The following is a 27,827-nucleotide window of genomic DNA, read 5'->3' on the forward strand; positions in this document are numbered from 1 at the left end:
TTTACCCAAGTAAGTGAACACAAAACAATATGCACAAACCAACGATTGCATTCACTGGAAATTCTCAATTGTCAACATTTACATTTTCTGCACTAGATGGCGCAACATGTGTTTTAAGTAGCCCATCACTCCCCATTAAACTTATTGTATTCAACAAAGTAAAAAACGAAAAGAAAAAGTGGCTTTACTGGGAGTATTCTTACATTCCATTCATCCCCTAGTATTGAAGAGTAATTACGATATTCCAATTATTCTTGTGACGTCATCATGCCGTCACATCCAGATTTTTTTTTACCAAAATGTTCTCACAAAGCTACAGATTGCGATATTTGAAAAAACAAATCAGAAATCAGTATGGAAGTATTAGAAAAGATGATTATAGTTCATTTCCGTTAGGGGGCGCTAGACGCAAATTTCAAATGCCCCCCATTCCATTTGCTCAAACCCGATTGAAGAGGATTTTGGATATGATGATCTACATAAAATTTCGCTTCTTTTGGTACCAAATTTGTTAAGTTACGAATTTTTTCCGGGTCAAACCCTAATATGACTACACTAATAGGCATTCATATGAAAACATCATGCTCCTAGGCAGCGAGTTAAGAAATTGATTACGCATATACTCAAATATAAGTCAACTTCGCGTATAGGTCGATCTCTACTTTTTGGCTGAAAATCGATGCCAGTTTTATTTAGTGCAGTGCTCTTCAACCTTTTTGTTCGTGGTACACCTTTTTTAAATTTTTAATAACTTTGTATACCTCACAAATAGCAATGTTTAATTGTGCACAGGAAGTAAAAAAAACTAATAATTAATTAATAGTTTGTTAAAGTGATTATAGTAGTCTTGAACTGGGCACAAGAAACTATGCATGCAAAAGTGCAAAACATGTCAAAATTGAAGTTGATTTAATGGCTAGCTTGTTGTTATATTGACATAACGTGGTGTTAGCTCTTTCTCTATTCCTTCCCGCATTAAAGAATCCATGTCAAGTATCGTTTCGTTTGTTTGACTTGATCTCAACAAGACTGGAAAATCCTTCTTCACACAAATAAGTGGTAGGCAATAGGCATCTGCACCAAGACATACCAATTCTACCATACTAATTCTCACTCACTCAAGCGCTTCATCTCAGTGAAACTAGCAATATTTCCAAGTAAAAAGAAAAATGTCTGACAAAAGGCGGACACATGCCCGTCATCATCATCATCAGTCGTTATCTCCGCCTGCGGCAGATTGCGCATCAACATGGCTTATTTGTTTCCAAGAGTGGCGATTTTGAGCCAACTCGCCCAGTGTCGTCAAGTGGAGTCCGGTCCATGATTGAATGTTGTCTTGCCATCGTTTTGGTTGTCTGCCACGTTTTCTTTTTCCTTCTACTTTGCCTTCTGTGCAAACTTTGCTGATTCCGAATTGTGATCTTTTAGTGTGGCCGAACAGTTTTAAAACTTTTGATTTTATTATTGCTGCAATTGGATGTAGTTTTGTCATAATTAGAAGATCTTCTATTTTTGTGTGATCAAGTAGCCTTTTGTTGGTCATGCTTCTCATGATGTGATTTTGGAAGGTAGTGAGTTTTTTTCATCGTTGATGATGTCCAATTTACGCATTCTAGACCGTATAGCACGACTGGTAAAACGTAGGTGTTGAAAATTTTTGCTTTCAGTTTGATTGGGAGTCTATTGGATGTTAGAATCTTTTTGTTCTTTTCAAATGCTGCCCAAGCCTAAGCCAATTCGGTGTTGCACTGCAGTCTTTCCATCGTTGGTTGCGGATAGTCGGTGGCCAAGATATATCAATTCTGGTACTTGTTCTATTTGTTTTCCATAGAGTGAGATTGAGTGTGTTGTTAGTTTTGTCGGTTGTCATACATTTGGTTTTGGACACATTTATTTGGAGGCCGAATTTAGCAGCATTTTTTGACAGAGCATCTAGGTATTCCTGCATTTTCAGTTTAGAATTATTCAAAATGTGCGTAGCTCAAGTTGGATATTACATGACCGCCGATGGTGAATCCAGTTGTACACTCATTTTCTGTTTCTGAGATTATTGCCCGTACTTGCGCATTAATGACACAACAATCCCAAAGTCAAATGCGAACCACACGGCACACGCATCCAAAATGAGCGTATCTGTTTCAAAAGCACAAAGCAGGTTGGCGAGAAACCGCACACCAATAGGTCCGGTTAAAAGTTTACAAATATGCCAAATGCCAATTGCTGTCTCTGTTGTGACTTCCACTATCACAGATCTAAGCTGTATGTGTATCAGGGTTGAAAAAAACCCGGGTTTTTTTAAAAAAAGCCCAACCCGCCCGGGTTTTTTTAAAAAAAACCGAGTTTTTTTGGGTTTTATTGGTTTTTTTTAAAAAAGATGCAAAAAAAGGTAGATCATGCTTATTTCCCCTCAAAACTACTTTTTACGAATGAAGTGCAAAGGCACTTGACTTATATCACTCACAGTACATGCTTGCATAACTCAATAAAATAATGCACTAGGGCTGTTGTTGCTTGAATGTTGCATCATCCATTAATTTCAAGATCAAGTTGGATGTTGCATCATCCACTGATTTCTATACCAAGTTGATGCTACCGTGGTAGAAATCACATTATTGCATCATTTGCTTTAGATTTGAAGGCAAGGAGCATTTATGCCATCATGTTTAAACATTTTTCATCATTTATACTTATATTATATATAGTAATGTATGAGCAATTGAGCGATTGCGTGGCCAATGGCCATGTAGGCAAATGCTCTGAAACAGCCATGCGTTAGAATCCAGAATCTGTAATAGGTAAATAGCCTCCTAAATTGCATTTCACATCATATATACAGACTATTATACAGTAGAGTAGTACTTTTACCAGTTTAATTATAAGGCCTTCTTTTATAAATGAGTTTTAATGTACTAGTATACACAAAGTGGCATTACTTGATTTTTATGTACTGTATCATACAATATCCACTGCGTTTTCAGTTTATTCTTGGAAATTTACTTCACAATCACATCCTTAAGTCCTAATTTAAAGTTTGTTTTAAGTGCCTTGTAGTGTTTTTGTTCATTTTTTTAATTTTCTAATAAAAACTGGACAAATATGATGCTCTGGGTTTTTTTATGTTTTTTTTTGGGTTTTTTTAAGTGGGTTTTTTTGGGTCGGGTAAAATACCGACAACCCTGATGTGTATACCCTTCGTATACCCTTCTCCAGCTGTATACCCTAGTTTTGATCTGGTATACACTTGGTGAATAGCACTGCTAGTGTATAAGTCAACTAGCTTCATTACATGACATAAAAGTTTTTCAATTGTGTGACGTTTTCGGCATGAAAATCATCGAAGCAAATGTAAGAACATCAAAGTGACAATATTTATAATTGTGACCAAGACCATACAACGTCTTCTCTTTTTATCATTTTTTGATTTAAATCTCACACAATACGAGTGTCTTTGCTTCAAGAATGTCATACAGAGTTTTAATCTCACATTTTGCAGGCCTACTTTTGTTCCAAGTTCATGGTTTTGATCTTTTCGTCAAGGCGGCAAGCTGTTTTTAATGTTTTGTTTGTCGTATGCAGGCTTACGCCCATTGATTGAAGATTCTAAGAGATCATGGCAATACTGTGTGGTTTCTATTCGCATCTTACGTACAGGTGTACAATGTAGGCTACATGACATATTGCAGTAATCTGAAAGTAACATAAAGCCCCGAACGCATAGATACAATGCGCCAGCATTCTTTGTCTTTGTCTGACTGTCCAATGAAACTGCACTTGCCATGATGCCAGTTGAAGTGCAGGCCAACTGTTATAGTTTTTTTGCAAGGTAAAGTGATTGTTATAATTATGATGCTGACACAAAGCAAACTTCACTAGTTGCCAGTAACTGGTGATGGACTTACGACTAAAATTTCATGGATAGTCATTGGACATAAGTCCAAAAAAATATCTATATGTTGGACATAAGTCCAAATGTTTTATAAAAAAAATGTCTTACGTCTATGCATGGACATAAGTTTATATGGAATTAAAACTTGGAAAAATATGTTGACATAAGCCAACGGTATCTCTGTTTTTAGGGCAGACTGTACAGCTTAGCAGATTTGCTCATAATATGGGCATTATGTCCAATTAGCAAAAAAATGCAAGAAGTCAAAATCATGAAAAGTGGACTTAAGTCAGTCGTTAATTAAAGCGGCAATATGTTGAGTTTAATTACGATTTCTTTAAAATTGTTGGACGCAGGGCAGGGGCAATTTCAAGATGAAAAATCGTCATATTTTTTTGTTCGAGATAAATTTGACCCAAACGAGCTGAAATTTGAACTGACGTGCTTTGTCACAAAACCACTACAGGAAAAAAGGTAGGAATGATTGGACCAAGTATTTTCGGGGGCGCCTGCAACACCTTAATCACGTTACTTTTACGTTGAAATAATTTTAAGATTTCAAACGAACCATAAGCTTATAGGCTACACAATCAATAAACTTTACAAAGCAACAATAAGAGTCCATTACTTGGTTATTTTGGCTGTCCAACTTCTTTTGCTTCGCATTAAACTTTTCTAACTTTTCACGCTTCTTTGCTTCTTTTTTAAGTTGAGCAGCAGATTTAGGTTTCATACTTTTTTCTGAAGTTCCAGCTCTGCAAAGGCAAAAACAATTATCCATTAATCATTGAAAGATACCCTCAGGTCCATTAATGAACATTCACGTAATTTCGCGTCATTGATTTGTGTTTTTTCCAAGGCAATTAAGTGTCATGTGATTTTTCCTCTCCTCTGCCTTACCGTGTCGTTCTTATGCGCTTCTTGTTTCGATTTTGTGCATGTAGATCAGTCTTGTAATTTCAATTTATGTAGAAGATCAGTCAGTTGGTTACTTCATAAGGGCTAACATGGGTACAGCGGAAAACGTTAGTAATTTTAAGTATATTTTCCTGTTATTATATTATGTTAAATGCCGTGTGTTTGCAAGGTTGCATGTCTGCAATTGGACAACACCTCCTGGATAACGAAAAATGTGCTGTGAACCTTAGAGTCAAAACGTTTTCAATTTTTGCTAAAGACTGTTCTTTGCTCTACCTTGCAGCACTAGAAGCAATGTTTATAAAAACTCTTGATCTAGTCTTATGCCGCCGAAAGGAATTCATTATTTTTGGTTCTTCATACATACACGATTTTGTAGAATTTTTAAAAATCTTGAATGTTTCAGCAAAGACAGAGCATTTTTTTCTTTTCGAAATATGCGTTGGATTTTGAAACCTTCTTGTTAAAGATTGGTGATCTAATGTTCGGTTCTTAGCTGGAAAGGGAGCAATTGCATATTAAAAAATTAACGACCTAAATCTTCTTTGAAACAATCCCATTTAAGCATTGCTGGTCCAAGACACTTCCAAAGAACAATACTGATAACAACAATGTACAAAAAAAATCTTTTTTCAAGTTAATTTCACTTTGAAAACCGTTTTGGTGTAATTTGAGGAAAGTCGAACAATGAATCAAAAAAATTGAACAAATGCAAATGGTTGCAATAAGTATTTCTTGTAAGAGAATCTTCACAAAATTGAAAATAGTAAATCAAGCATTCAAGCAACTACCTAGCTGGAAATTCAGTGCAGACGTTTTTCTTCGGTTCCTCAAACGCTGGAGCATTCATACAAAGTGGCACCTCCCCCGATATGGTACCAAGCAACTCGGCACGAAATTGTGGCTGATTGACAATTGTTTTGAACCACCTTGTGGCGTTGGCGTATTGATGTTGCAGAGACTCATCAATCACCTGAAGTTTACAAAATAATCATACATTGCAAGAACTCATTTATAAAATATCAAAACTACTTTGTACCCTACTAGTGTGAAATATATTATTATTATTGCAAACTCATAGCTGGCAAACTACTTGTAAGTGATGTGACAAAAATACCAACGCTTTAGACATGAAACAATGTGAATGGTAATCCTGCAAGCTGCATCCTAGCATAAAAATCTTTAAAGAAAATCATGACCGTTAGGCACAGAAGAGACTTGAACTACTTCTCTTCAAAGTATGAGAACAGCCTAACACCACTCACGAGCTGGTAAGAAAGTAGCAAAGCAGAGGCACAGGCAATGTCAGCTTGTGTGATCCTGTTTCCAACGAGAAACATATTCACCAACAGATGTTTGTCTAATACTTCTAGGCACCTTTCCACGTGACTTTTTGCTTGAGTTACTTCCTGTCAAAAGTATAGTCAAAGAAAGCAAATTAAATTACACACTTTTTACAGAGGTTATAAATAAAAAGCTGGAAGGGTGTAGTGTACGTGCAAGCTACATAATGCCTTATGGTGGGGAACAACATAGAACAAAAGTTCTAAGTACTCTAACTCCCTCAAAATATGGAAACACAGGCAAAAACACCAAAACTTTACTTTTAGCTCTTAAAAATAACGTTTACCCCTTTAAAAATAGAGGATGAAAATTTTGGGAATTTTCAAAAAAAATTCGAAAAGTAGTACGTACACATACTACTTTTTGTCGAGTCAATAATAAAGCCTCTCTTGCTTTACTGTCACGTTATCCAAAGTCGTAATATCTTTAATACAATTTCGTCAAGGTTAATCGTCAAAATCAATATTTATGTGGGAAGTATCACCTAAAAGTACAGTTTAGAGAAAACAGCTTGGAGTGAGTTATTAAAATTGAAAATCAACAGGACTAAGCCAACCAGGAGAGGAAAGAAAGCAGGACAGTGTTTCAGAAGACCAATTTAAGTTGTATGCACAAAGTCATCTAGTAGGCTTATAACATTTTATCGCAATCAAAATGACTTGAACTTAACTAATCTTATTCCTGTCCAACATTTTCCCACTTCTGGTAAATTTTATGCCTCCTTAATTATTGAAAGTTTAAATGCAAGACCAATCAAAATAAATCACTTTCCTCAACTGGCTTTATTTTTGACTCCAAAATTGACGTGTGTGCCCTGACTGAGCCTTGGTTAGGAAGTTCAATTGAAGGCCATGTGCTAAGTAACATCACTTAAGGTTATGACATTTTGCATGTTTCCAGAGCTCAAGGAAAGCGTAGTGGTGGTGTGGGTTTCTTGTACAATGTCTCTGAAAACTTGACAAGAGTAAAAGTTTAGCTAGCTATCAGTTTGAACATATGGAATGTATTTCAAAGCATGGTAATATTCCAGTATTAATTTGTATAATTTCTCAACTTCTTCCTTCCATAAAGAATGGATTTAAAACGAGCATATTATTTAAAGAGTGGTCTAACTATTTGAAACAATTGTCTTTATGTAATAATGAAATTATTGTTACTGGAGATATAAATTTGCATCTTGATAATATTGGTTCAGTGGATGTTGTGCAATTTAACAATATTTCATCTACATTTGGATTGAAACAATTGATCAATCTCATGTAAAAGGTCACACACTAGACTTCATGTTAGTGCGATCTCATACAAACATTGTTGTTGATAAACCACTGTCCACTTGTCATTGATCCATGTCTGTCCAATGCTCAGGGTAATTCCTCTTCTGGCCATTTAGCTTTAACATTAAAAATAAATCTATTCAAACCACCTTGCCCTAAGAAGCAAGAAAAATTTTGCAAATGGAAGAACATTATTGATAACGCCTTTGCTTCTGATGTCTGTCCTGCTTTGCAATCTTTAAAATTGAACCGTTTGTGTGAAGAACTTGCTAATGATCATGCTCCCATCTGTTACCAATTGCTTACACTCAGAACAAATTCTCTCTGGTTTATTATGGAACTCAGGAAAGAAAAACAAATTCGAAAAAAGCTTGAACACAAATGGAGAAAAACTAAATTATCTATTCGAGATATTTACACAAAAACAATGCAAATATGTGAGCATGTTAGTACTTAAAGCCAGGAAAAATTACTATCTCAAGCAAATCAGTTTTTACAATAAATCAGTTATTTCCGTTACTTGAGAAAGGCTAACTTGAGCAAACGTTCGTAGTTTATAGTTTTATGTTCACTCTAAGTCTAATGTATGATGTTAAATGCCGTGTGGTTGCTTGGTTTTATCTGTCTATGGTTAAATTCCAAAAATGTATGAAAATATTTCAAATTAGTTGTACTATAATATAATATGTCGGCTTCAGCTCGTGTCCGAGCATTAGTTTGTCTTCAAATTGAATTTGGCTTTGGATGGTGATGTCGTATGTGGCTTTGGAGGCCCAATCTATGATGGCACATTGTATTGAGGGTGGAGGACATGGTAGTTTTAGCTTTTCTTTCTAGTGTTTCGTTTTTCTTGGGCTTTTTATATCCTTTCTTTTTTCGAAAATCTCCGTGCCTTCCCTAGTTCTTTTTCTCCAGAGTGATCTGTCACTAGCAAGTTCTTCCCATGAATCCAGATCAATGTTTGCATGGTTGAGAGAGACTTGCAGTTGATCTTTGTATCTCATTTTTGGTCTTCCGGGGGGTTCTTTCCACTTTCTCTAGTTCAGCATAAAGCATCATTTGAGGGAGCCTCGTTGGGTCCATTTGCACGACATGTCCTGTCCAGCGAAGGCGGTGTTGCAATATGGTGGCTTCTGAACTGGGCAACCTAGCGTGATCAAGGATTGCAACGTTGGTGAGACAATCTTCCCAACGAGTGTCTAGCATTTGCCTCTGCTGGAAATTTTCAAGACGTTTGATGTCAGAGCAGTATAATCTCCAGGTTTCACAAGCATAGAGAAGGGTGGAAACTGAATCAAAAAAAATGTGGGTTTATTGTATTTTCTCCGAAACGATGTATTTCAAAGTTTAACGACATTTTTTGATAGATAATAAAAATACAGGCATTTTACAATTGTTGGTGATTGAAGTGTACAAATTTTCCACTTCAGATGCCAAAAAGCTTTGGAACTGATACAGTACCTGCCATACTACACTGCACCAGTACCTGTTTATTAAATGTTTTTACTCCCAGAAGAGGAAAGGTCCATTTACACACCACTGGGTGGAGCTCGTCAGCAAATTCAATCCATTGATAAATTTGAGAATTTTCTTTCAAGGTAGATCCCCACAAGGGACGTCCGCCAAGCAAACGAGAAATTGAATTGCTTTCTTTGTATACAATGCCATCTTTCACAAACCTAAATGTAGACAAAAATGTTATGAGGCTTGAATACAAAAAAAGATGAACAAAAGATAGCCTAGTCAAAAAGCATAGATCATAACAAAACAAAAAAGTTCAGAACATGATACCCCAAGACACAAAATTTAAATGACGCTAGATTTGGCTAAACTATTTCTTGTGTTACTGTTGAAGTTGCAGTTTTCAAGACATCATGTGCCATAGAGTGGTTCAAAAAAACACAAATTTCTCAGAATCTTCCTCCACAAGGCTTAAAATGTGCCATTTCCCCATTGAAGTGCCCTTGCAAAAAATTAGACTGATTGGAGGTCGTTTAAAGGTCAATCAGATTTTCACTTTTTTACCACATTCTGCCTATGTCAAACCCTATCGCACATAGGCCGGTATTGTGTGCAAGACTTAAAGAGGGGTAAATATCCCCTATTATCTTGAAAACTACAGCAGAGAATGAGCTAGACGTTTGTATGATGCAGAATTAAACTTAGAGTGTATGTATACTATGTAAACAGTATTTATTAACTTAACACCCATCTTATTTCCATACTAAACTATCGGCAATTCGGCATCTACCATTATTATTGAAAAAAGTTCACTCGAAACCAGCAGTTAGTCTCATCAGCCATCACTTCAATCATTTTCAAAGGTTAAATAAGTTTAAACATAATACAGTTTTCCTTTATCACAAAGAGACATCGACATCACGATAAATGAATTAAAATACAATGTTACCATCAAGGACTGTGGTGTTAAATCAGATATGACATTCGGCCACTGTTTTCGTCAGTCTCATTTCAGGCTTTGTTGAGACTGAGGGACTGAGGGTTGCTTTGGTTAGCACCGGAAACGTTTTCCTGTGGATCGTTACTAACTGCAGTAGGTACTGTTCTGACTCTCATCTTTGGTTAGAGCTGAATTGTAGGACTGAATTAGTGCAATTCCTCACTCGGCTGTGTCATTAACCACTTCAGGAGACTGAAATGGCTTTAAATTTATTGTATGCTTGGTCTGAGCTGATGCCCAAAGACTGCCAAGGCATGCTCCTGCTTCTTTGTTACCATTTGTGCACAGCAGACCAAATAGCTTTAGTGACCGACTTGTTATAAATGACTCTATTGGAGATTGATGGTCGAATCCTGTCCCGTCCAGCCGCTTCAGAATTTCTGAATGTGGTAGTCATGCCAAGTTTGTCACCATTGCTGTTTTGGTTTTGTCATCAACACGATCACCAAACAGCGCTAACAGAGCAAGATGCTCAGAAAAATACCACAAGTGACGATGAAGAGCCCTCAGAACTGTTTTCTTAATATAACATATTGGGTAGTGGTGAAGGAGGTCGAGAAGTTTCTAATCGTTGTTGGGAACTCTTGCAGCTAATGGAGCCTCGTGCTAGTACCGTGCATAAACAAGAGCCACAAAGAGACAAAACTGGGATAAAAAAGTGAGCCTAGTTTTATGCAGGTGACTAACTGACTATCCTGTCAAATATGTTACTGTAAGCACAATTATTACTCTGGAATGCAAAATATTGTGAATAAGAAAGTTTTGCCTTTGAATATCTTTGAACAGAAGAATATTGAAAAAAATGATGTTTTATGCATCCTGTGGTAAAAAAGTGAAAATCTGATTGACCTCTAAACAACCTCCAATCAGTCTAATTTTTTGCAAGAGCACTTCTATGGAGAAATGGCACATTTTAAGCCTTGTGGAGGAAGATTCCGAGAAACTTGTGTTTTTTTGAACCACTCTAATGTGCCAGTATAGAAAACTTAAAATTTCTAAATGACAAACTATTTGTTTGTAAGTGTCGTAACATTGATGAAGTTTGCATTTACGCATTTATCTAGACTCCAACTGTTTAGTGGCGAGAATTATTTTTGCTGCGATGGTCCAAAACAGACCAGCTTGGTGCCTGGAGTTGAATTGATCTGCCCCAATAGCTCAGTTGGTTAGCGCGTGACTTCTGGAACAAAGAAACTTTAAGATCAAGAGCCGCTGGTTCGACTCTCGGGGTGTGCGCTTGAGCAACGCACGTTAAGGATTGCTCTCCATTCAGCAGCATCTAATGGATGGAATAATTCCCCGGCAACAAGACTTCAACAATCAGAAACTTCACTCTGCCAATTTCGGTGACCGGGCCTGTGTCAGTGATTGAAAGCCTAGCTACAAGTATGCGAAACTGCCAGGATTAAGCTCTGCAAGAAGCTTTCCAAGTCCGAGGATAAAGATTCAATTTGTTACATCACATGCTGACCTTGTGATTGCTGCTGAGCGTCTTGCTAAATTGGATTCTCAGCAAGGAAAGCTGGGCTTGAATCTATGGGTTTCACATCAATATCAAGACTAAGATCTTATACAGGGTGTTTCAAAAATTTGACATCATTATACAGTCTTGTACCTTTGCCAATTATAGTATAGCCTATATGATCTCAAATATTTTAACAGTATGTGCAGATACAACACAAAATTTTATCTTTTAGTTTTCAGGCGTTGTTCTTTTTAGATGTAGAAATGCTATACAATAGCATAGAAAAAGCATTTTGTGTACTGGAGTATGCTAGAACACAGTCGAATAAGACTGTGCAGCATGCATTTGCACGACGATTTGGAAGAAAAGGGCCAGATCCTTTTACTTTGCACAAGCAACTTTCTTGTTTGAACTTTTTATGCCATGTCCAAATCTCCTTTCCAGTTGGCCCTTTTCTTGGGCCATTGCGAGTATTGGTGTCTAATACTTGCAGTACAGAACAACTAACTTAAATCCTTATAGATCAAGGGTCAGCAACATTTTAACAGCCGCAGGCCAAAAAACTGTTCACAAGGATTCGGTAAGCCTGAGAATAGTAATTTGTTATAAACAAATTTATTGTGGCATAACTGGCATATTTCATCCTTGGACAGAGAAAAAATTTTTAGAAACGTTTATCATAGTACGGTAGTTTTTCATACTTGTAAATCGTTTCCTTTACTGTTCTTATGACTTTAAATCAGAGGTGACGAACCTGCGGCTCGTCAAAGGAATTTTGTGCGGCCCACAAAACAATTTGACAATCGCTCATGCATTAAAGACAAAAGACATCTCAAAGCTGTTTTATGCCTTCATAGGTACACCTTTCCTTTGCTACAGGTCGAGGCTGACAGATGAAAATCTTGGTGTGCAGTTGAGAGTTGCCACATCGTCTGTTCAACCTAATATTGAACGCTTAGTAAAGCAAAAAACTTTCCAAAAATCCCACTAAGCAAAAAAATTCAATGCTTCAATGTTAGTTTTTAACATTTTATGCTTCAATGCTGCATTAGATAACTTCAGCTGTATGATTCGCATGGGCTTATGTATGCTGTTTGAAAAAGAAATTTCATTAACTGATTTGTTGTTTCGGAGCATAATGGTCAAAACATTTCTTCAACTTGAGCAAAAAGGATAGAGCCAAAAAAGAAAGAAATCATACTCATATGGTGATCCACATTAAATAACTCATTAGGTGGAAAAAGTATGTTAATTTTGGGTTGATTCAACGTTCAAGTCAGCACAAATCGATTTAATTTTCCTGGCGGGTTATATCACGTAACAACAATGCCCAATAAGAAATTTACGTTTGTTTTACATTAATTCGACATCTAGCGACGTTGAATTATCATGACATAACGTTAATTCCTCAATCAGGTAACGGTAACAAATCAATAGCTCCCTGCGAGAAGATTGCCTCGATTCACGTATACACTCACATAATTTCGGCACAATTAGGATACCGCGAGCAACACAAAGTCTGTTGGATAAAGAACTAGTCAGAATCGGAATCATCAGAGGATGAGGTTGTCGCGTCATCACTGGAATATATACTTGAAGACGTAAAACTGCCCTTTCATGAATGCGCGATGCCATATGATCGGAAGCATTACTTTTCTTTACTGCCGAAGAACCATTTATCCAATTTTGTACCACTTATTATATTCGCAACGACACCGGTAAAAAATAAGTATTCAATGAAAGAATAACTTTTGCATAACAATTAAGCCAGTATTTGTAAGGTTGCAAACTTTTTACAGTTCACAAGAGCATTCTCAGCGCATAAAATAGCTTGCCTGATGCTCTGGGCTACCGCCGTGTGACACGGTGAAGAAGTGCATAAAATTTTGTTTGATTAAAGCATACGGCAATTGCCGCCGCAATCCAAGGTTTGTTAATTTGGCGACGGCAATGTTTTTGCCGTCGTAGATGGAAGCTAATTTCGAGGGCTGATAGTCGTGGACTCATCTCTGTCATGTGTGAATCGTGAAATCAATTATGAATCATGTGTAAATTTCTAATTGCATACTGTTTTTGTGTGAATTTGCCTAAATTTTATGGTCGAGTTTGAGAACCATTTCTTCATAAGGATGCAAAACTTCCAAAATTAAAAATCAGAAGAAGCTTTCCCAGTCTGTGGATACAGATTTCCACAATCGCTGAGACACATTTTCTAACTTCAACTCATCAATAATGTTATGGTTCATCAAAGATTCATTTAACTATGGTTCCATAAAGTAAACTCTAGAGAGTTAGAGCTACCAAAGCTTTATCATTATTTTAAATGCACAGATTGATGACATTAGCAATTACCACCACACATAAACAGACTTACATTGGAAAAGTTGTTGAAGTGGTTGATACTTCCCTTTGCAAGTCAAAAGTACTATAACCTGCTGCTACAGTTGCTTTTAGGCAGAAATAATTCATACTGTTTGTTGGTAAAAGAAGCTTCATCTTTAAAAAGCAATAGTTTTAATGACTTATATAATTTACAAATCTGAAACAGCAAAATTTAAAACTCAGGTTATATAAACAACTATTATACAAAGTATCTTTTACAGGCATAACATGGTGTGTATTGTAATGGCTTGAGCGTTGCTTAGATGCTTACTTGACAATGTAAATACCAACGACTTGTTTTAGGCTGATGCTGTGAGTTGGCTGTGGTAACTACTAGCTTTCGGAACACAGTTTCCTAGTCATGTGCTGTGACAAGTGGTGTTGAAGTCAGGGTGTCATTTGTTTTATGCAATTCCTTTCTTTGGCTAGAGGCTGCTGTGTGGATTGCTATCTGTTAAGTTTATGTGTTATCAGCAGATGTCATTGTAAAATTTTCGTCCAAACAGTAATGTAATAGATTAGGTGACATAATTCCTCCCTTTCACCAGTCACCACGGTTGTTGATCTTTGAACTTTTTAGAGGGCAATTACATCACATCGTTCCCTTTTCCAGAGAGACATTCTCTTTTCCTAATCTATCAATTACCCAATTCGACAAAAATTTTACAATGACATCACCGGTAGCACGTAAACTCGACAGTTAGCCTAAGCCAAACAACCGCATAAAACAACACGCTGACACCATTCATCGAAAGCTAACTAGTTCAAACCGCTATTACCACAGCAAACTCACAGTATCAGGTCAAAACTGGTCATTATTATTTACATTATGAAGACAATTTATTACTGTGTTACCTGCAACAGGCTAGGGTGGCATCTGACATAGATGACCTTACAGGTCTTTCGTTGCCATCCTGTTGTGCTGATAGACTATCAATTTGTATGTACTTTTTGTTTGTTTATCGCCAGCAAAACAATAAACTGAACTGAACAACATAGCATTATTGTAGTTTTTCCCATCCAGTTGAATAACCTCCTTTAGTGATTCACTATTTCTATAATGCTTCAGGTAGTTTTCTAAGCCTCTGCATTCTGCGAGTGCGCAAAACTGCCAAGATTAAACTTTCAGCAGGTTTTTGATTGATAGCATAGGCTCTATGTACTTGGTTAAGCACACAACTCTGCCTTAGAAGAAATAGTAAGACGAAGAAAAGATGGTTTACTCTCGGGGTGCACTTGACACACTGCAAGCTCTTCATTAGGGTGGAGTGAAAAAAATAAAAATCACTAATTCAAAAAACGTCCCCTCTCAATAGTTGCCTTTGGTCCCAAAACTAAGTTTAAAAGTGGTTTTGGGAAGTTGCCTAGAATACTCAGGTGACAACCTTGACGCAAACGTCATGCGGGGGTCAAACTCCATAAAAATGCAATAACTCTGTGAGCGGTGATGCTAGAGAGCTACTTTTGATACCAAAAGAAGCGGAATGTGCACTTTCCTATCTGTCTCAAAAGAAGTTTTTTTCGAAATTTCACTAGATATATGGTTATTTTCACAAAATGTAATTTTCAGGTCAAATATGAATAACACATAGCATTCTGCACAGTTTAACATCACCATAACATAATCACTCCACAAGAAATCAGCATAATGAGTATGATGTATCTCTAACCAATGAAACACACATTTGATTGGTTTTAGAGCAAGCACAAGCACAAAATGGTAACAAACAAATATGAAATTGGGTTTCATAATATTACAATAGCCTAGACGACAGACGTTAAATGCCAGTTTTATGCAGGGGGAAATGGTATCGGCAGGAGGACCTAAGATTGAAATTGCTTTTTGGTATTATTGCTTCATCAGTTTTCGTGACCGAATCTTTAGCCTGATCAGACCGCCACGTCTGTTGAAGCCAGCTACTGCTGATGAAGCTTCGGTTACAAGCTTTATGTGGCGCTCCACAGCTTAATTGTGGCATGGGTGGTGCATAATAAGCTTTTCTTCTCTGATTTTTTCGATGTCGCAGTTACTCAGGTGTCGAATTTCTGGTGGTTCGTTGGTTTGGTAAGACTTTAAGTTCACAAGTTTGTAGTAAGATTTAGCATGAACGTTGATTGCTGGAACATTGAATTTTCTTACATGGACAGAAGCTACCGATTCTTCCCCATCGAATGGCTCGTTTTGGACTGGTGCTGCTTCGCTTTCAGGCACTTCATTTTCGATTGAAAATTGTTCAATGACCCCTCTCAAACTAAGGATTTTGCAGGGGTCCCACTCAAGATTTTTCTATTTTTATTATGATTTTATGCCAAAAAAGTCAAAATTTTTATGATTTTTTATGAATTTTTTTGGTTATTTTATGATTTTTTTATGATTTTTTATCAAAATTTTATGCTTTTTTTATGATTTTACATCAGAGCTCGATGTTTTGTTATATTTAATTTTTTAAACTATTTCTTTTTACACTTTAAGGATAAGAAGCGATTAAGGCAAAACAATCAATGCAAGTCATCACGTCAAAGCAAACATAGGCTACAGCTTTTGAGTGGAAGTAGAAAACATAATATACTGTAAGAATGTTATAATTTACATTATTTCAATATGGTTAACTTGTTTAGCTCAGTTCAGAGTAAGCTGCATAAAAATCAAAAAAAAATGTAAAAATATACTGTTGTAAAGCTCAACCCTGTGGTATTGTTGTGTCTTGCCTGTCTTTGGAATATATAATGTGTGAAGAAAGTGAAATATGTGATGCAATGGTGCTTTACAATAAACGAAACAACTGTTTAGAAAGCTGCAATACCATAGTGTAGAACATGGCTACTATGTCATTAAATCAAATGCAAGAACAGTAGAATACCTAGTTACAAATAGATACAGACCTATATTTTAACACTAATAGGGACTTTTCTAAAATATGAATGGCCACTATACAGTATATGGTTAATGCAAACTAAAGCTGATCTAGCCCTATTTCAGATCTCGAACCGAGTCATGACCTTACTTTAAATAAGTTCAGGCTTTACTCTAAACTTAAAATAAACCTCCATCATAACCAATGATCCTTACTCGACTAGTAGCCAAAGTGACCCTTTGGAAAACTACAGCGGCCATTCATAGTATCTTCACAACACTGAATTGGAAAATGATGGGATGATGATGATAAAATTTCTGATAGGATGTAAACAAACTTTTCAGACATTTTCCTGTTTAATTGTACCATAAAATTCAAATAATTAGCCAGAATCGAAATATAATTAAGTACAAAAGACATAAGCCATACTAAATCAAGAAAATGCAAACAAGAGAGAGAGAGATAGTGATTGCAAGTCAGCATAATTTAGGCTACTTCACACTCACAGCAAGGCAGTTGAAACATTTCATGAACAAAATAGAAATAAATGAAATAAGACTGAAGATTGCGTTCGTTCAATTTCAAAGTAAACTTAATTTATTGAGACAAAGTTAATTGGTAAAGAATTCACTTTTACGATCTTTTCTTTTTAATTTCCGTTTGGAGCCTAGTATTAGCAAGCACTTTCTCACATTTTCTTTTACGATCACGGCCGATGTCAATTCTTGCTTCAGCTGCTTGAAGAACTTTCCGATCCAACGCTTTGTTTGACAATGCCTCCTGAAGCTTTGCATGCCCATCTCCAATAATTTCAACTGCAGCTTTAATGCTTGCTTCAGTTTTTTAAATTTCATATTCATTTTTTTCGATTCCCTTTTGTTTTTCTGCCATGTTGGCTGCAAACTGTAGCCTGAGCAATTTCTCTTTCCTCAATTTTTCTTCTAGAGCTCTTTTCTGCTCAAGGTCAGCCATATACTTTGCACGAGCAGCGAACACCCCTCACTTCTGAAACTAGTGTTCAGTTCAGTTGTTTTTATTTCTGACCATCATATCAAAACAATACACGTCAGCATAGCAAAGGTCGAGAAAAGGGTAGAAGCGACAAAACGCGAACGTTAAAACGTGCTTGAGACCGAAGTAAGTTATGGAAATGGGAAAGTTTACCTCATCATCATACCGATTTAGTTCATCTTTAAGAGAACTTCTATGTGAATCAATCAAATGTTTATTAATGGAGTAACCTCTTTCAGAACTGGCATACCGTGACTTAGTGTTAGAACACATTTTGCAAGACTAAATAGTTGCGGATATTTTTTTATCCCAGCATCATCTAACAGGCCTCCAACTTTTGTCTAATAGACATAGGCTAATAGTCAATTCTCTTGCAGGAGGACACTTTTGGTAGGGGTGTTACTGTTAAACCATATTTGATTAGTGCTTGAGTCCAGTAAGAAGATTGGTGTATTTGTTACTTTCAAGATCAGTCTTTTTGTAAAACTCATCTAGAATATCCTTAAATTGATACCGCAACCACTGCAGTCTTGCCTTATCATAAAGCTCTTCTCTTGAAACAGATACATCAATTGCAAAAGCATTTGCACGACACTTTTTAAGGCAAATGTAGGAAGTAATGTCAGAGGTCCCACTCATGATTTAAGGACATGCCCGCCGTGAATTTTGAGGCCTGAGTAACACATTGCTTGCAAGTGGCCTCAATAGTTTCCTTGCCTAGCCCTACGCTTTTTTCCAAAACATTGCTGTCAAATTATCCTTTCACCATTTTCCCACAATAACTGCAATGTCTTAAAATCTTGTCAGCGTTTACTTGTCTATGTCTAATGACGTTTAAAACGTGCAATGAAAGTATTTTTACATGCTCAGTTTTCTATCACAACTAAATTTTATGATTTTTTATGATTGTGTCTAAATTTTATGCTATTTTATGATTTTTTCCAAATCAAGCAAAATTTTATGACTTTTTATGATTTTATGCCGAGTGGGACCCCTGATTTTGTTCACAGCTAAATGACGAACTGTCTCATCATCATCTGCCAACATCCCCAAGAGAATCTTTTCTTGGTGCGCAAAGAATGCATTTCGCTTAAGGACATCCAGTGCAATCTTCTTGACTTTATTGTTCAGAAATTTGAAGACTCTTTGTAGCATGTTGAAGAAGTTTTTCGGTCCATCTGTGATCGTGTGGTAGTGCTTGATTTCAAACCATGCCGGAAAGTAAACCCTAATGCAAAATTCTACGATTGTTGTCAATGTTGTGGTTGGTCGTTGTACAGAAACATAGAAACGGGGTATGCGACAGGCCAAGGTCAGCCAACTTGCATAGGAAAGCCCTCCAACTTCGAGATCTTCATCAACAGTGCCCAACATTACGGCCATGCAGATTCTGTACCCATAACATTCGTCATTTAGCTGTGAACAAAAACCTTAGTTTGAGAGGGATCATTGAACAATTTTCAATCGAAAATGAAGTGCCTGAAAGCGAAGCAGCACCAGTCCAAAACGAGCCATTCGATGGGGAAGAATCCATAGCTTCTGTCCATGTGAGAAAACTCAATCATGCTAAATCTTACTACAAACTTGTGAACTTAAATTCTGACCAAACCAATGAACCACCAGCAATTCGACACCTGAGTAACTGCGACACCGAAAAAATCAGTGAAGAAAAGCTCATTATGCGCCACCCATGCCACAATTAAGCTGTGGAGCGCCACATAAAGCTTGTAACTGAAGCTTCATCAGCAATAGCTGGCTTCAACAGACGTGACGGTCTGATCAGGCTAAAGATTCGGTCACGAAAACTGATGAAGCAATACAATACCAAAATGCAATTTCAACCTCCATCCTGTGCTTGTGCTTGCTCTAAAACCACTCAAATGTGTGTTTCATTGGTTAGAGATATATCATACTCATTATGCTGATTTCTTGTGGAGTGATTATGTTATGGCGATGTTAAACCGTGCATAATGCTATGTGTTATTCATATTTGACCTGAAAATTACATTTTGTGAAAATAACCATATATCTAGTGAAATTTCGAAAAAAACTTCTTTTGAGACAGATAGGAAAGTGCACATTCTGCTTCTTTTGGCATCAAAAGTAGCTCTCTGGCATCACCGCTCACAGAGTTATGGCATTTTTATGGGGTTTGACCCCCGCATGACCTTTGCGTCAAGGTTGTCACCTGAGTATTCTAGGCAACTTCCCAAAACCACTTTTAAACTTAGTTTTGGGACCAAAGGCAACTATTGAGCGGAATGGCCCGTTTCGGTGAGTCCGATTCGTTGAGTCCGATTCGGTTAGTCCGATTCGGTGAGTCCGATTCGGTGAGTCCGATCCCTTAACAGGGGATTTTTTCAATTTTTTTTTTAAATTATCGGGTACCGTAGCCTAATTATCATTGCCGTTTTAGGGTTAGGGGTTAGGAGTTAAGGTTAGGGGTTAGAAGTTAGGAACTCACCGAATCAGACTCACCGAATCGGACTCACCGAATCGGACTCACCGAATCAAACTCACCGAATCGGACTCACCGAATAGTAGCAGACCCACTATTGAGAGGGGACGTTTTTTAAATTAGTGATTTTTATTTTTTTCACTCCACCCTACTCTTCATTCAGTGAAACCTAGTTGATAGAATAATACATAGATAATACTTTCAGTCTTTCACTTCCTAGTTGTGCTGAACTCAAATACAAGTTAACCACAAATGCCTTTCTCTTACGGTCAACTCGTACGTGAGTTTTTGGCAGGCGACATTCTCTTGTGGTGAACTCACATTACAGATTTGGACTTGACATTGACCAAGCTTCTGTACACTACTGTATTAAGTGTGACATGGTGAAGAAAACATTGGCAACTTTGATCACCCGTATTCTGATAAAGTTAGTAAATAATTGTACTTCAGCTACCCTACTTAAATAGTTTTCAAAACTCGTAGCATTGTAGCAAGCAATAAATGTCAAATTCACCAGGGTGCCCTCAGTTTCATAGTGAGTTAACAAATATTGCGCACATTTCTCTTATGTTTTATCAAAGTTTGAATAAGACAATGATACAGAATAAGAGGGCAATACAGAATAAGAAGGCAAACAGACAGGTAATTCGTTTATGAAAACTTAATAGGTAGAAAATTATGCAGATGAAACTTATTTTGCATATATATTTTTGAACTAAACTACAGAGTATGGTAAATGATAAAACTATGGTTGAAAAGGCAATGCAGAAAAGTTAAAGATTTTAGAGAGTTACTGTATGTTCTCATAGTTTGTTAACAAGTACCTTGTCTAAAAGTTGTATACAATGATAAGTATGATATATATACAATCAAGCCTCGAAATTTGTACTTTTTTCCGGCGGTCAAGCATGTCCTACCGGACTGGCCCTTTCAACGGACATTTAGTATCTCAAGCGAACATATTTTACATGTAGATTTTGCACAAAATCACACTACAGTATTGTGCAGTCGTGTTTGTAGAAGAAGATTTTCTACAACAGAATATCTCTGCAATAGTTAATGGCTTAATTAACCAACCCTGAAGTATACTGGAGCAGATTGCTTGCAAATAAATCAGTGCGTTAATGACAGTCGTGTAATGACGCAACAAACACAATTGAAAACAACAATCCAAATTTCCTTATTACAAAAGCAACTACGATCACTTATTCCGTGGTTTTCGCGTTATAGAATCGTTGTGCCAAGCGATTACTGCCGACGCGGGGTTGTAAATCTCCATGTCAGGACCGTCCAGACAAATGCGCATTAGTGACTCAATAGTGTTAGCCCTCAATAGCATTAGTGTTAACTAACTAACACAATAGTGTTAGTCTAACGGGTTTGCTACTATTCGGTGAGTCCGATTCGGTGAGTCCGATTCGGTGAGTCTGATTCGGTGAGTTCCTAACCTCTAACCCTAACTCCTAACCCCTAACCCTAAAACGGCAATGATAATTAGGCCACGGTACCCGATAATTAAAAAAAAAAATTGAAAAAATCCCCCGTTAGGGGATCGGACTCACCGAATCGGACTCACCGAAACAGACTCACCGAAACGGGCCATTCCGTAGTCTAACATCCTCCCTTCTGTGCAGAAATTCTACTTCTATCAGTATCAGCGTGAATAAGGTCGCCACATTCGCCTAAGAAACGTGCGGAGCCCAGCTGAGACTTGCTTCTCTGTGATGTTTCTTTTTAACAAACGATCAATGTAACGCAATAATCCTCATTGTTAAAATTAGAATACATAATCCTGCCGAAAAGTTCAGACAACTTTATTTCAAGGCAACATTGCAAGGCGTTGAAATGATGTAAAAATGGCTACTTTTGCCATCAGGTCGTTAACCAAGCCACTCTAACGTGATCTTTAAAGCAATTGCCTGTACTATTATTGTTTCAGCTCCGTATTTGTTTGCGTTAAACAAACAATTGTAACAATTCAAATTTAAAATATATTTTTGCTGCATTAGCTCTATTTTTGTCAAGAATTTTGCGACGGTCATTTATGACTGACCAATGAGTCGGTTTCAGCAGACATTCAAGGTCATTCCGGAGGTCATGTCCGCCATGACCGCCGGAATTTCGAGGCCTGTACAATGATTAATCAAATATAGCCTAGGCTATAACTTTGTTTTTACTTTTTATAAATTAAAAATAGTTTCACTTGCACCAGTGTTGCCAGATTGTCTTGTAAGTTTAAATTTAGCACGATTACGAAAATCTAGTTAACATTTTGATGATGTTGCCAGTGGCAAAAAGGTAGAACAAAATTATGTAAAATACAGTCAAAGACTAGCCTATGTTTTGCAACTTATTAACTATATACATATACAATTTAGACGAGCGGCTCTTACTTTAACAACTTAGCCTGTTATAAAAGTATAAACAAGTTTGCCTTAAATCCAATTGAAAACTTGCACGATTATTTACTTAACTCCGGCGTTTGTATACTATCCTCACAAAGGGCTCAAAATAGTGCCTCATGGCAATGTTTAGCATCTTTTCAAAGGATCCATTCTGGAATAAACTTTTGGGTAGATGTCAAAATTGGCAATGTTGTCTATCCACCATAGTATTGCCAAGGATGGGCATTTTTGTATATTTGAAGAATATTCGAGAATCGAATCTATTCTAAAAAAATTATATCAAAGCCGATTCGATATATTTCTGCCAAAGAAAATGAAGCAGATGCTAAACAAAATCAAGGTTTTGTTTTGGGCAAAATTTGAACAATAAAACATAAAATAATTGCTGTGCAGTGCTTAGGCTATAGCTTTCCAAACCTTTTCCTCTTAAAAGATATGTCAATTTGATAGACTTGGCTAGCTCTGTAAATTAATAATGTGGAGACCAGGCCTGGAAAAAATGGGGAATCCGGGAATGACATTCCCGGGAAATTTGCTGGTTTGCGGGAAATTTTTACCGTAAGAATCACGTTACTACGTCTTCATACGAACGTCGCAAATGCGTATTTACAAGAAACGTTATTTACAAAATAAAGTTTGGTATTGTGATGTCATAATTGTAAATTCCAGTATACCAATGGTAGGCTTACTGCTATTTTGCATTCATCAAATGTTGGCGTGTGCACAACGGGAAAAAATTCAGCAGTCAATGGATGCTTTTAGCGGATTAGCCTTTGCAGTGAAAGTGTTAATTTAATTTCTCAGCGGGAAGTTTTTCCCTTCTATCCACTTAGGGTCGGCGTTTTTGCTTACGTCATGGTGCCATGCCAACGGCGTTTTTTTTTTTGCAAAATTTTTTGTTGGTGTTTCGACTGTAATATGAATTCAACGTGTCCAGGCTTTGAATCAACGTGGAAAGACTCATTGAACAGCCAGTTTGAACTGAATTTCTCAAACCTGCTTGTAAACACACCAGCTTGTAAACACAAAACCATAACAATGATTTATTGAACCCAAACTATTTCTGATAGATAATAGAAGCTTTAGGGAATTCACCGAAGCGATACAAGCTGTAATGCTGTATACGACCGTAAACGTTGTTCCAAAGTTAAGCAACAAAAATTTGCGTGTATAGACGCTTGCCCGGTGACGTAAGCAAAACGCGCCCGCGTCTATTAACGCTTGCCGATGCTAAGCGGCTATTCGACTGCCCGTGTTGGCGTTATTATTACTATTGGCATAACTCAAGTTAGCCCTATATTCACTTCAGTTCAGCGTGTATTTTCAGTAATTCTTGGTGATAAACTAAAGGCAGCTACGCCAACGTTTAAATCAAAGCTTCCGATTAGGTATGGCTATTGCAGGGTGTCTATGCGAAAAGACAGACTTAGCGAACATACCCGTCAGCAACATCGAGGTTTTCCTATTAAAGAATATGGTCAACGGAAATGTTTTCCTCATCCACTCGGAAAAGACCACATCCCCAAGACGAGGGGAACAATCAAGGGCAACAACAAAAATAACAAAACAGGTGTTATTGCTAGTAGTAAAGAAGTCGAAGACAGTGGCGTCGAGTTATTGGAAGCGCAACCCACGGAAATCGTAACAACGGATAACCAGCCTGAAACGCGTCATCTTACAATTGGAGCTGAATCGCAAAATAATTCTGAAATGAACGAAAAGATAGACAAGATACTCGATAAACTCACAGAAATGAAATTGTTAGCAGACACGTCAACGCAATCTCGCCCAATTGTTGCAATAAAATCTGGAATATACAACGAAGTTTCTGCTGTAAAAATATTACTTCAAAGTAGTAAATCTATTCAAAGAGTAAGCGAAATTGCGAAACTTACTGTGGATGTAGACAACAACATTTTAATATGTGATTCTTGTTCTACCGACATTAGTGTTAGAGTTCGATGTGGTGCTGGAGTATTTTATTACGACTTTTCACTTGGAATTGACTTTGCTGACAATAACCAGCCAGTTGGTTTCACTAAAAAAAATCCATAGCAAGACACATAGCTGCAGATGCGCACCAAGAAAATTTGATTCGCATTACGGTTGTCAAGTACGTAACAGGCGGCTCGTGATAGCGTATTGTTTCATGACATTCACACGGTAGTCAGTGAGTCAGTGGATCTAATTTGTAAGCATGCGGCGTCTAATTTATTATACCTATTGTTGTTCCAATTTATTCCGATCAACGTGGGCATATCAGGCACAAACAGTGCGTCATGCCTGCTTACGAATAAAATACGATACCAAGATTGTTTAATGGAACTATGAAGCTACAAATGGCCGTCTATAATATATTTTTGCGAGAGGTATTTCGCCAGAAAACATGTAAATGTGTAATTATGATGTCATTATCGTGATTGTAAACCACGGGAAATTTTTTCACAAAAAAACAGATTCCCGGGAAGCCAAGCATTTTTTCCAGCCCTGGTGGAGACTCATGCAATACAGTTGCTATTTCAATACCCCAGTGATAAACAGCGCGACATTGATCTTGTCCACCGACACGATTTTGTTTTGCTCCCCTTGATAATACAATTATGCAAACTAAGTGAAACAAAGCAACCAGTACCAGACTTTTTCATACTGACTTAATAGCTGCAAGCATTAAAACAATATAATAAGATGAATTTTGCTATCTAGTGCGAAAGAATTAATGCTTGTTATGTTGTTGTTACGGCTGTGTCTTTAGCAAGACACTAAGCCCACCCCGATAGCTCAGTTGGTTAGAGCATGACTTCGTGAACGAAGAAGCTTCAAGATAAAGCGGTGCTGGTTCGACTCTCGGGTTGTACGCTTGAGCAATGAGCGTTAAAGACTGCTTTCCATTCAGCGACATGGTTCGACCTTGACAACAAGACTTCAACGATCGGCAACTTCACTCTGTCAATCTCGATGACCAGGCTTTCCTAGTCCGAGGATAAAGATTCATTCAGTCACTTAAAAGGCATGCCATCCATTACGGAGTACCGCCCCTTTGACTACAGCCCTTGATTTCTCTCATGACTATGAGCAGTATGCTCCTCTGGAGAAATGCCTACGGCCTTCCTTAGGGCTATGGCGTACTTAACTGAACTTTGTAGACAGAAAATTGTTTGAAAACAATCTATTGCAATTAAAAGGCAGTGGCTATGCAACCGGCACCGGTCGCTTAATCTGAAACACTATTCGACCAGTAATGACGTATTCTCTTTTCTTTTTCTCTTTCAAAGCAAAAGACGATCGAAGAGAAAAGTGCCTATAGCCTATAAGTTCTAAATTCAACTGAGTCTGTGGCGCGTGCGATCTTTCTCGGGCTGGTGTTCGCGAGTAAATGAGTTCGATACTACCTCACAGCGCTTTTTTTCAACTAAATTTTGATCCTAAGTGAACTCAATCATTAGGCTGCTGCATTTTTGTGGTCAATTTTTAATTCGAGTAGCTTTTTTATGTCTTTTCAAATATAAGTAATAAAGTTAGAGTATTTTTAATTTGCTGGAATTTGAGAATTTCTCTGGATACATTTTCGTTTGTCATAAGAGAATGTGACCGTGTTTGCCGAACGACGCATTACATTTCTGCTCTCAACAAGTTAATTTGGTGGCTGTAAAAAGTTACAATACTTCTTTAAAAAAAAATGATTTCATCAAGGCAGTGTTTTTTAGCAGGCAATTTTAGTTTAAAATAAAGCGCTTCTGGGCAGTATCGAACTCATACCCTTGGGGATACCAGCCCGAGAAACATCGCACGCACCGCGGACATTGACAAACTTGACATTGATGAAACCATTTTTTTTGAAGAAGTATTGTATATAACTTTTTACAGCCACCAAACTAACTGGTTGAGAGCAGAAATGTAATGCGTCGTTTGGCAAACACGGTCAGTCGGTCACATCCTCTTATGACGAACAGAAAATTAACCAGAGAAATTCTCAAATTCCAGCAAATTAAAAATACTTTAACTTTATTACTTATATTTGAGAAGACATAAAAAAGCTACTCGAATTAAAAATTGGTCACAAAAATGCAGCAGCCTAACGATTGAGTTCACTTAGGATCAAAATTTAGTTTAAAAAAAAAGCGCTGTGGAGTAGTATCAAACTCATTCACTCGCAAACACCAGCCCGAGAAAAATCGCAGGCGCCACGGACTCAGTTGAATAAAATTGTCGAATTTAGAACTTATATAGGCACTTTTTCTATTCTTCTCGTCTTTTGCTTAGAAAGAGAAAAAATCAATCAATCATTTTATTTTTTGTCATTAACGCATCCGGGACGAAAAAGATACTAACTACAAAAATTGATATAAACCTACCAGCACGTTAACAAACGGGAAAAGGTGGCAAAACCTTGAAAGGTTTAAAACGTGCCTGAATGAAAAATTATGTAGTAGGCTATATCGTTGAGGTAAAACCAAACCGGTTTATGTCCACTTTTAGGTTTTTTTGTTTTATTGCAGTTTCTTGGTTTTTGAACATAGCTCTTTCCAACACTCCGGGTTTCAGCCTTGTATGTAATCAAATTCAAGGTGAAGCTATGGACATACTCCCAAATGTCTTGCATACTTTGAAAGCAAAACTGAGCTATGTGCAACTGTGGACATAAATTATGGACAATTGGACATAACCCCCTTATGATGGAATCGTGCCAAGGATCTATGTCCAATTTTCCATTCAGGTCATGATGCAAAGTCAAAAAAATTGCAAAGATTAAGTCCTTTTCATAGAATCATAACCTATTTGAATTGCCAAACAACATTCGTGTGAAAATAACTTGTGCAGTGCACCTGAATTAATATAGTATGATAACTGGTGTATCATCATGCCTTCGTGATATTGTTAATCCTTCCTTTCCTGGTCAGGTGGTTAATATGACCAGTCTGGTTGACAGTCATTGTACTGATAGTCCTGTGATCATGGTTCACTTCTTGCTCAATGCTCAAGTCACATTTGTGGTAGAGTGACAGAAAACCTATTGCTGCATTAAAACCTTAGCTGCTATAAAGCGACATTTAATATGACTGATCAAACAGTTTTTTTCTTTGTCAATGGTGAAACGGTATTGACACTAAAGGTCCCAGATGGCAATTTAGGTATTGATAGAAGCTGCGTTTCTCCTTGATAAGAAACTAGTACAGCAAGGCAGTCGACTCTTTTGTTGCCAGTTAAATCTGGAAGAAGTTTTCCGTCCCAGTGCACAATAAAAGATGCAGTAGGAGAAAAATTTTGCAAGATCTCTTCCGCCAACTGTTTTCTGTGCTGCCGGCAGCTTTGCCTGATTGTTGACAGATTCAAAGCAAGGTCTCCAATTTTATGACCAAGGCTTTTAGCT

At 37.2% G+C, this 27,827-nt stretch overlaps 1 protein-coding gene across 1 annotated transcript in view; it reads right to left on the bottom strand.

Annotated features, from left to right (window-relative positions):
- Nucleotides 1–13,874, bottom strand: part of LOC145775244 (valine--tRNA ligase-like) — an 85,414-nt gene extending 71,540 nt beyond the window's left edge. Inside the window, exons 1-5 of the mRNA XM_082586497.1 lie at nucleotides 13,723–13,874; nucleotides 8,909–9,101; nucleotides 6,070–6,213; nucleotides 5,596–5,777; nucleotides 4,515–4,641 (exon numbers count right to left, since the gene is read on the bottom strand). Of these exons, the coding sequence (XP_082442623.1) occupies nucleotides 4,515–4,641; nucleotides 5,596–5,777; nucleotides 6,070–6,213; nucleotides 8,909–9,101; nucleotides 13,723–13,844 (768 nt within the window). The 5' untranslated portion in view covers nucleotides 13,845–13,874. The remainder of the gene's footprint in view (nucleotides 1–4,514; nucleotides 4,642–5,595; nucleotides 5,778–6,069; nucleotides 6,214–8,908; nucleotides 9,102–13,722) is intronic.
- Between the last annotated feature and the right edge of the window lie 13,953 nt (nucleotides 13,875–27,827).

This window comes from Aplidium turbinatum, chromosome 8 (assembly GCF_918807975.1).
Source record: "Aplidium turbinatum chromosome 8, kaAplTurb1.1, whole genome shotgun sequence".
NCBI lineage: Eukaryota > Metazoa > Chordata > Ascidiacea > Aplousobranchia > Polyclinidae > Aplidium > Aplidium turbinatum.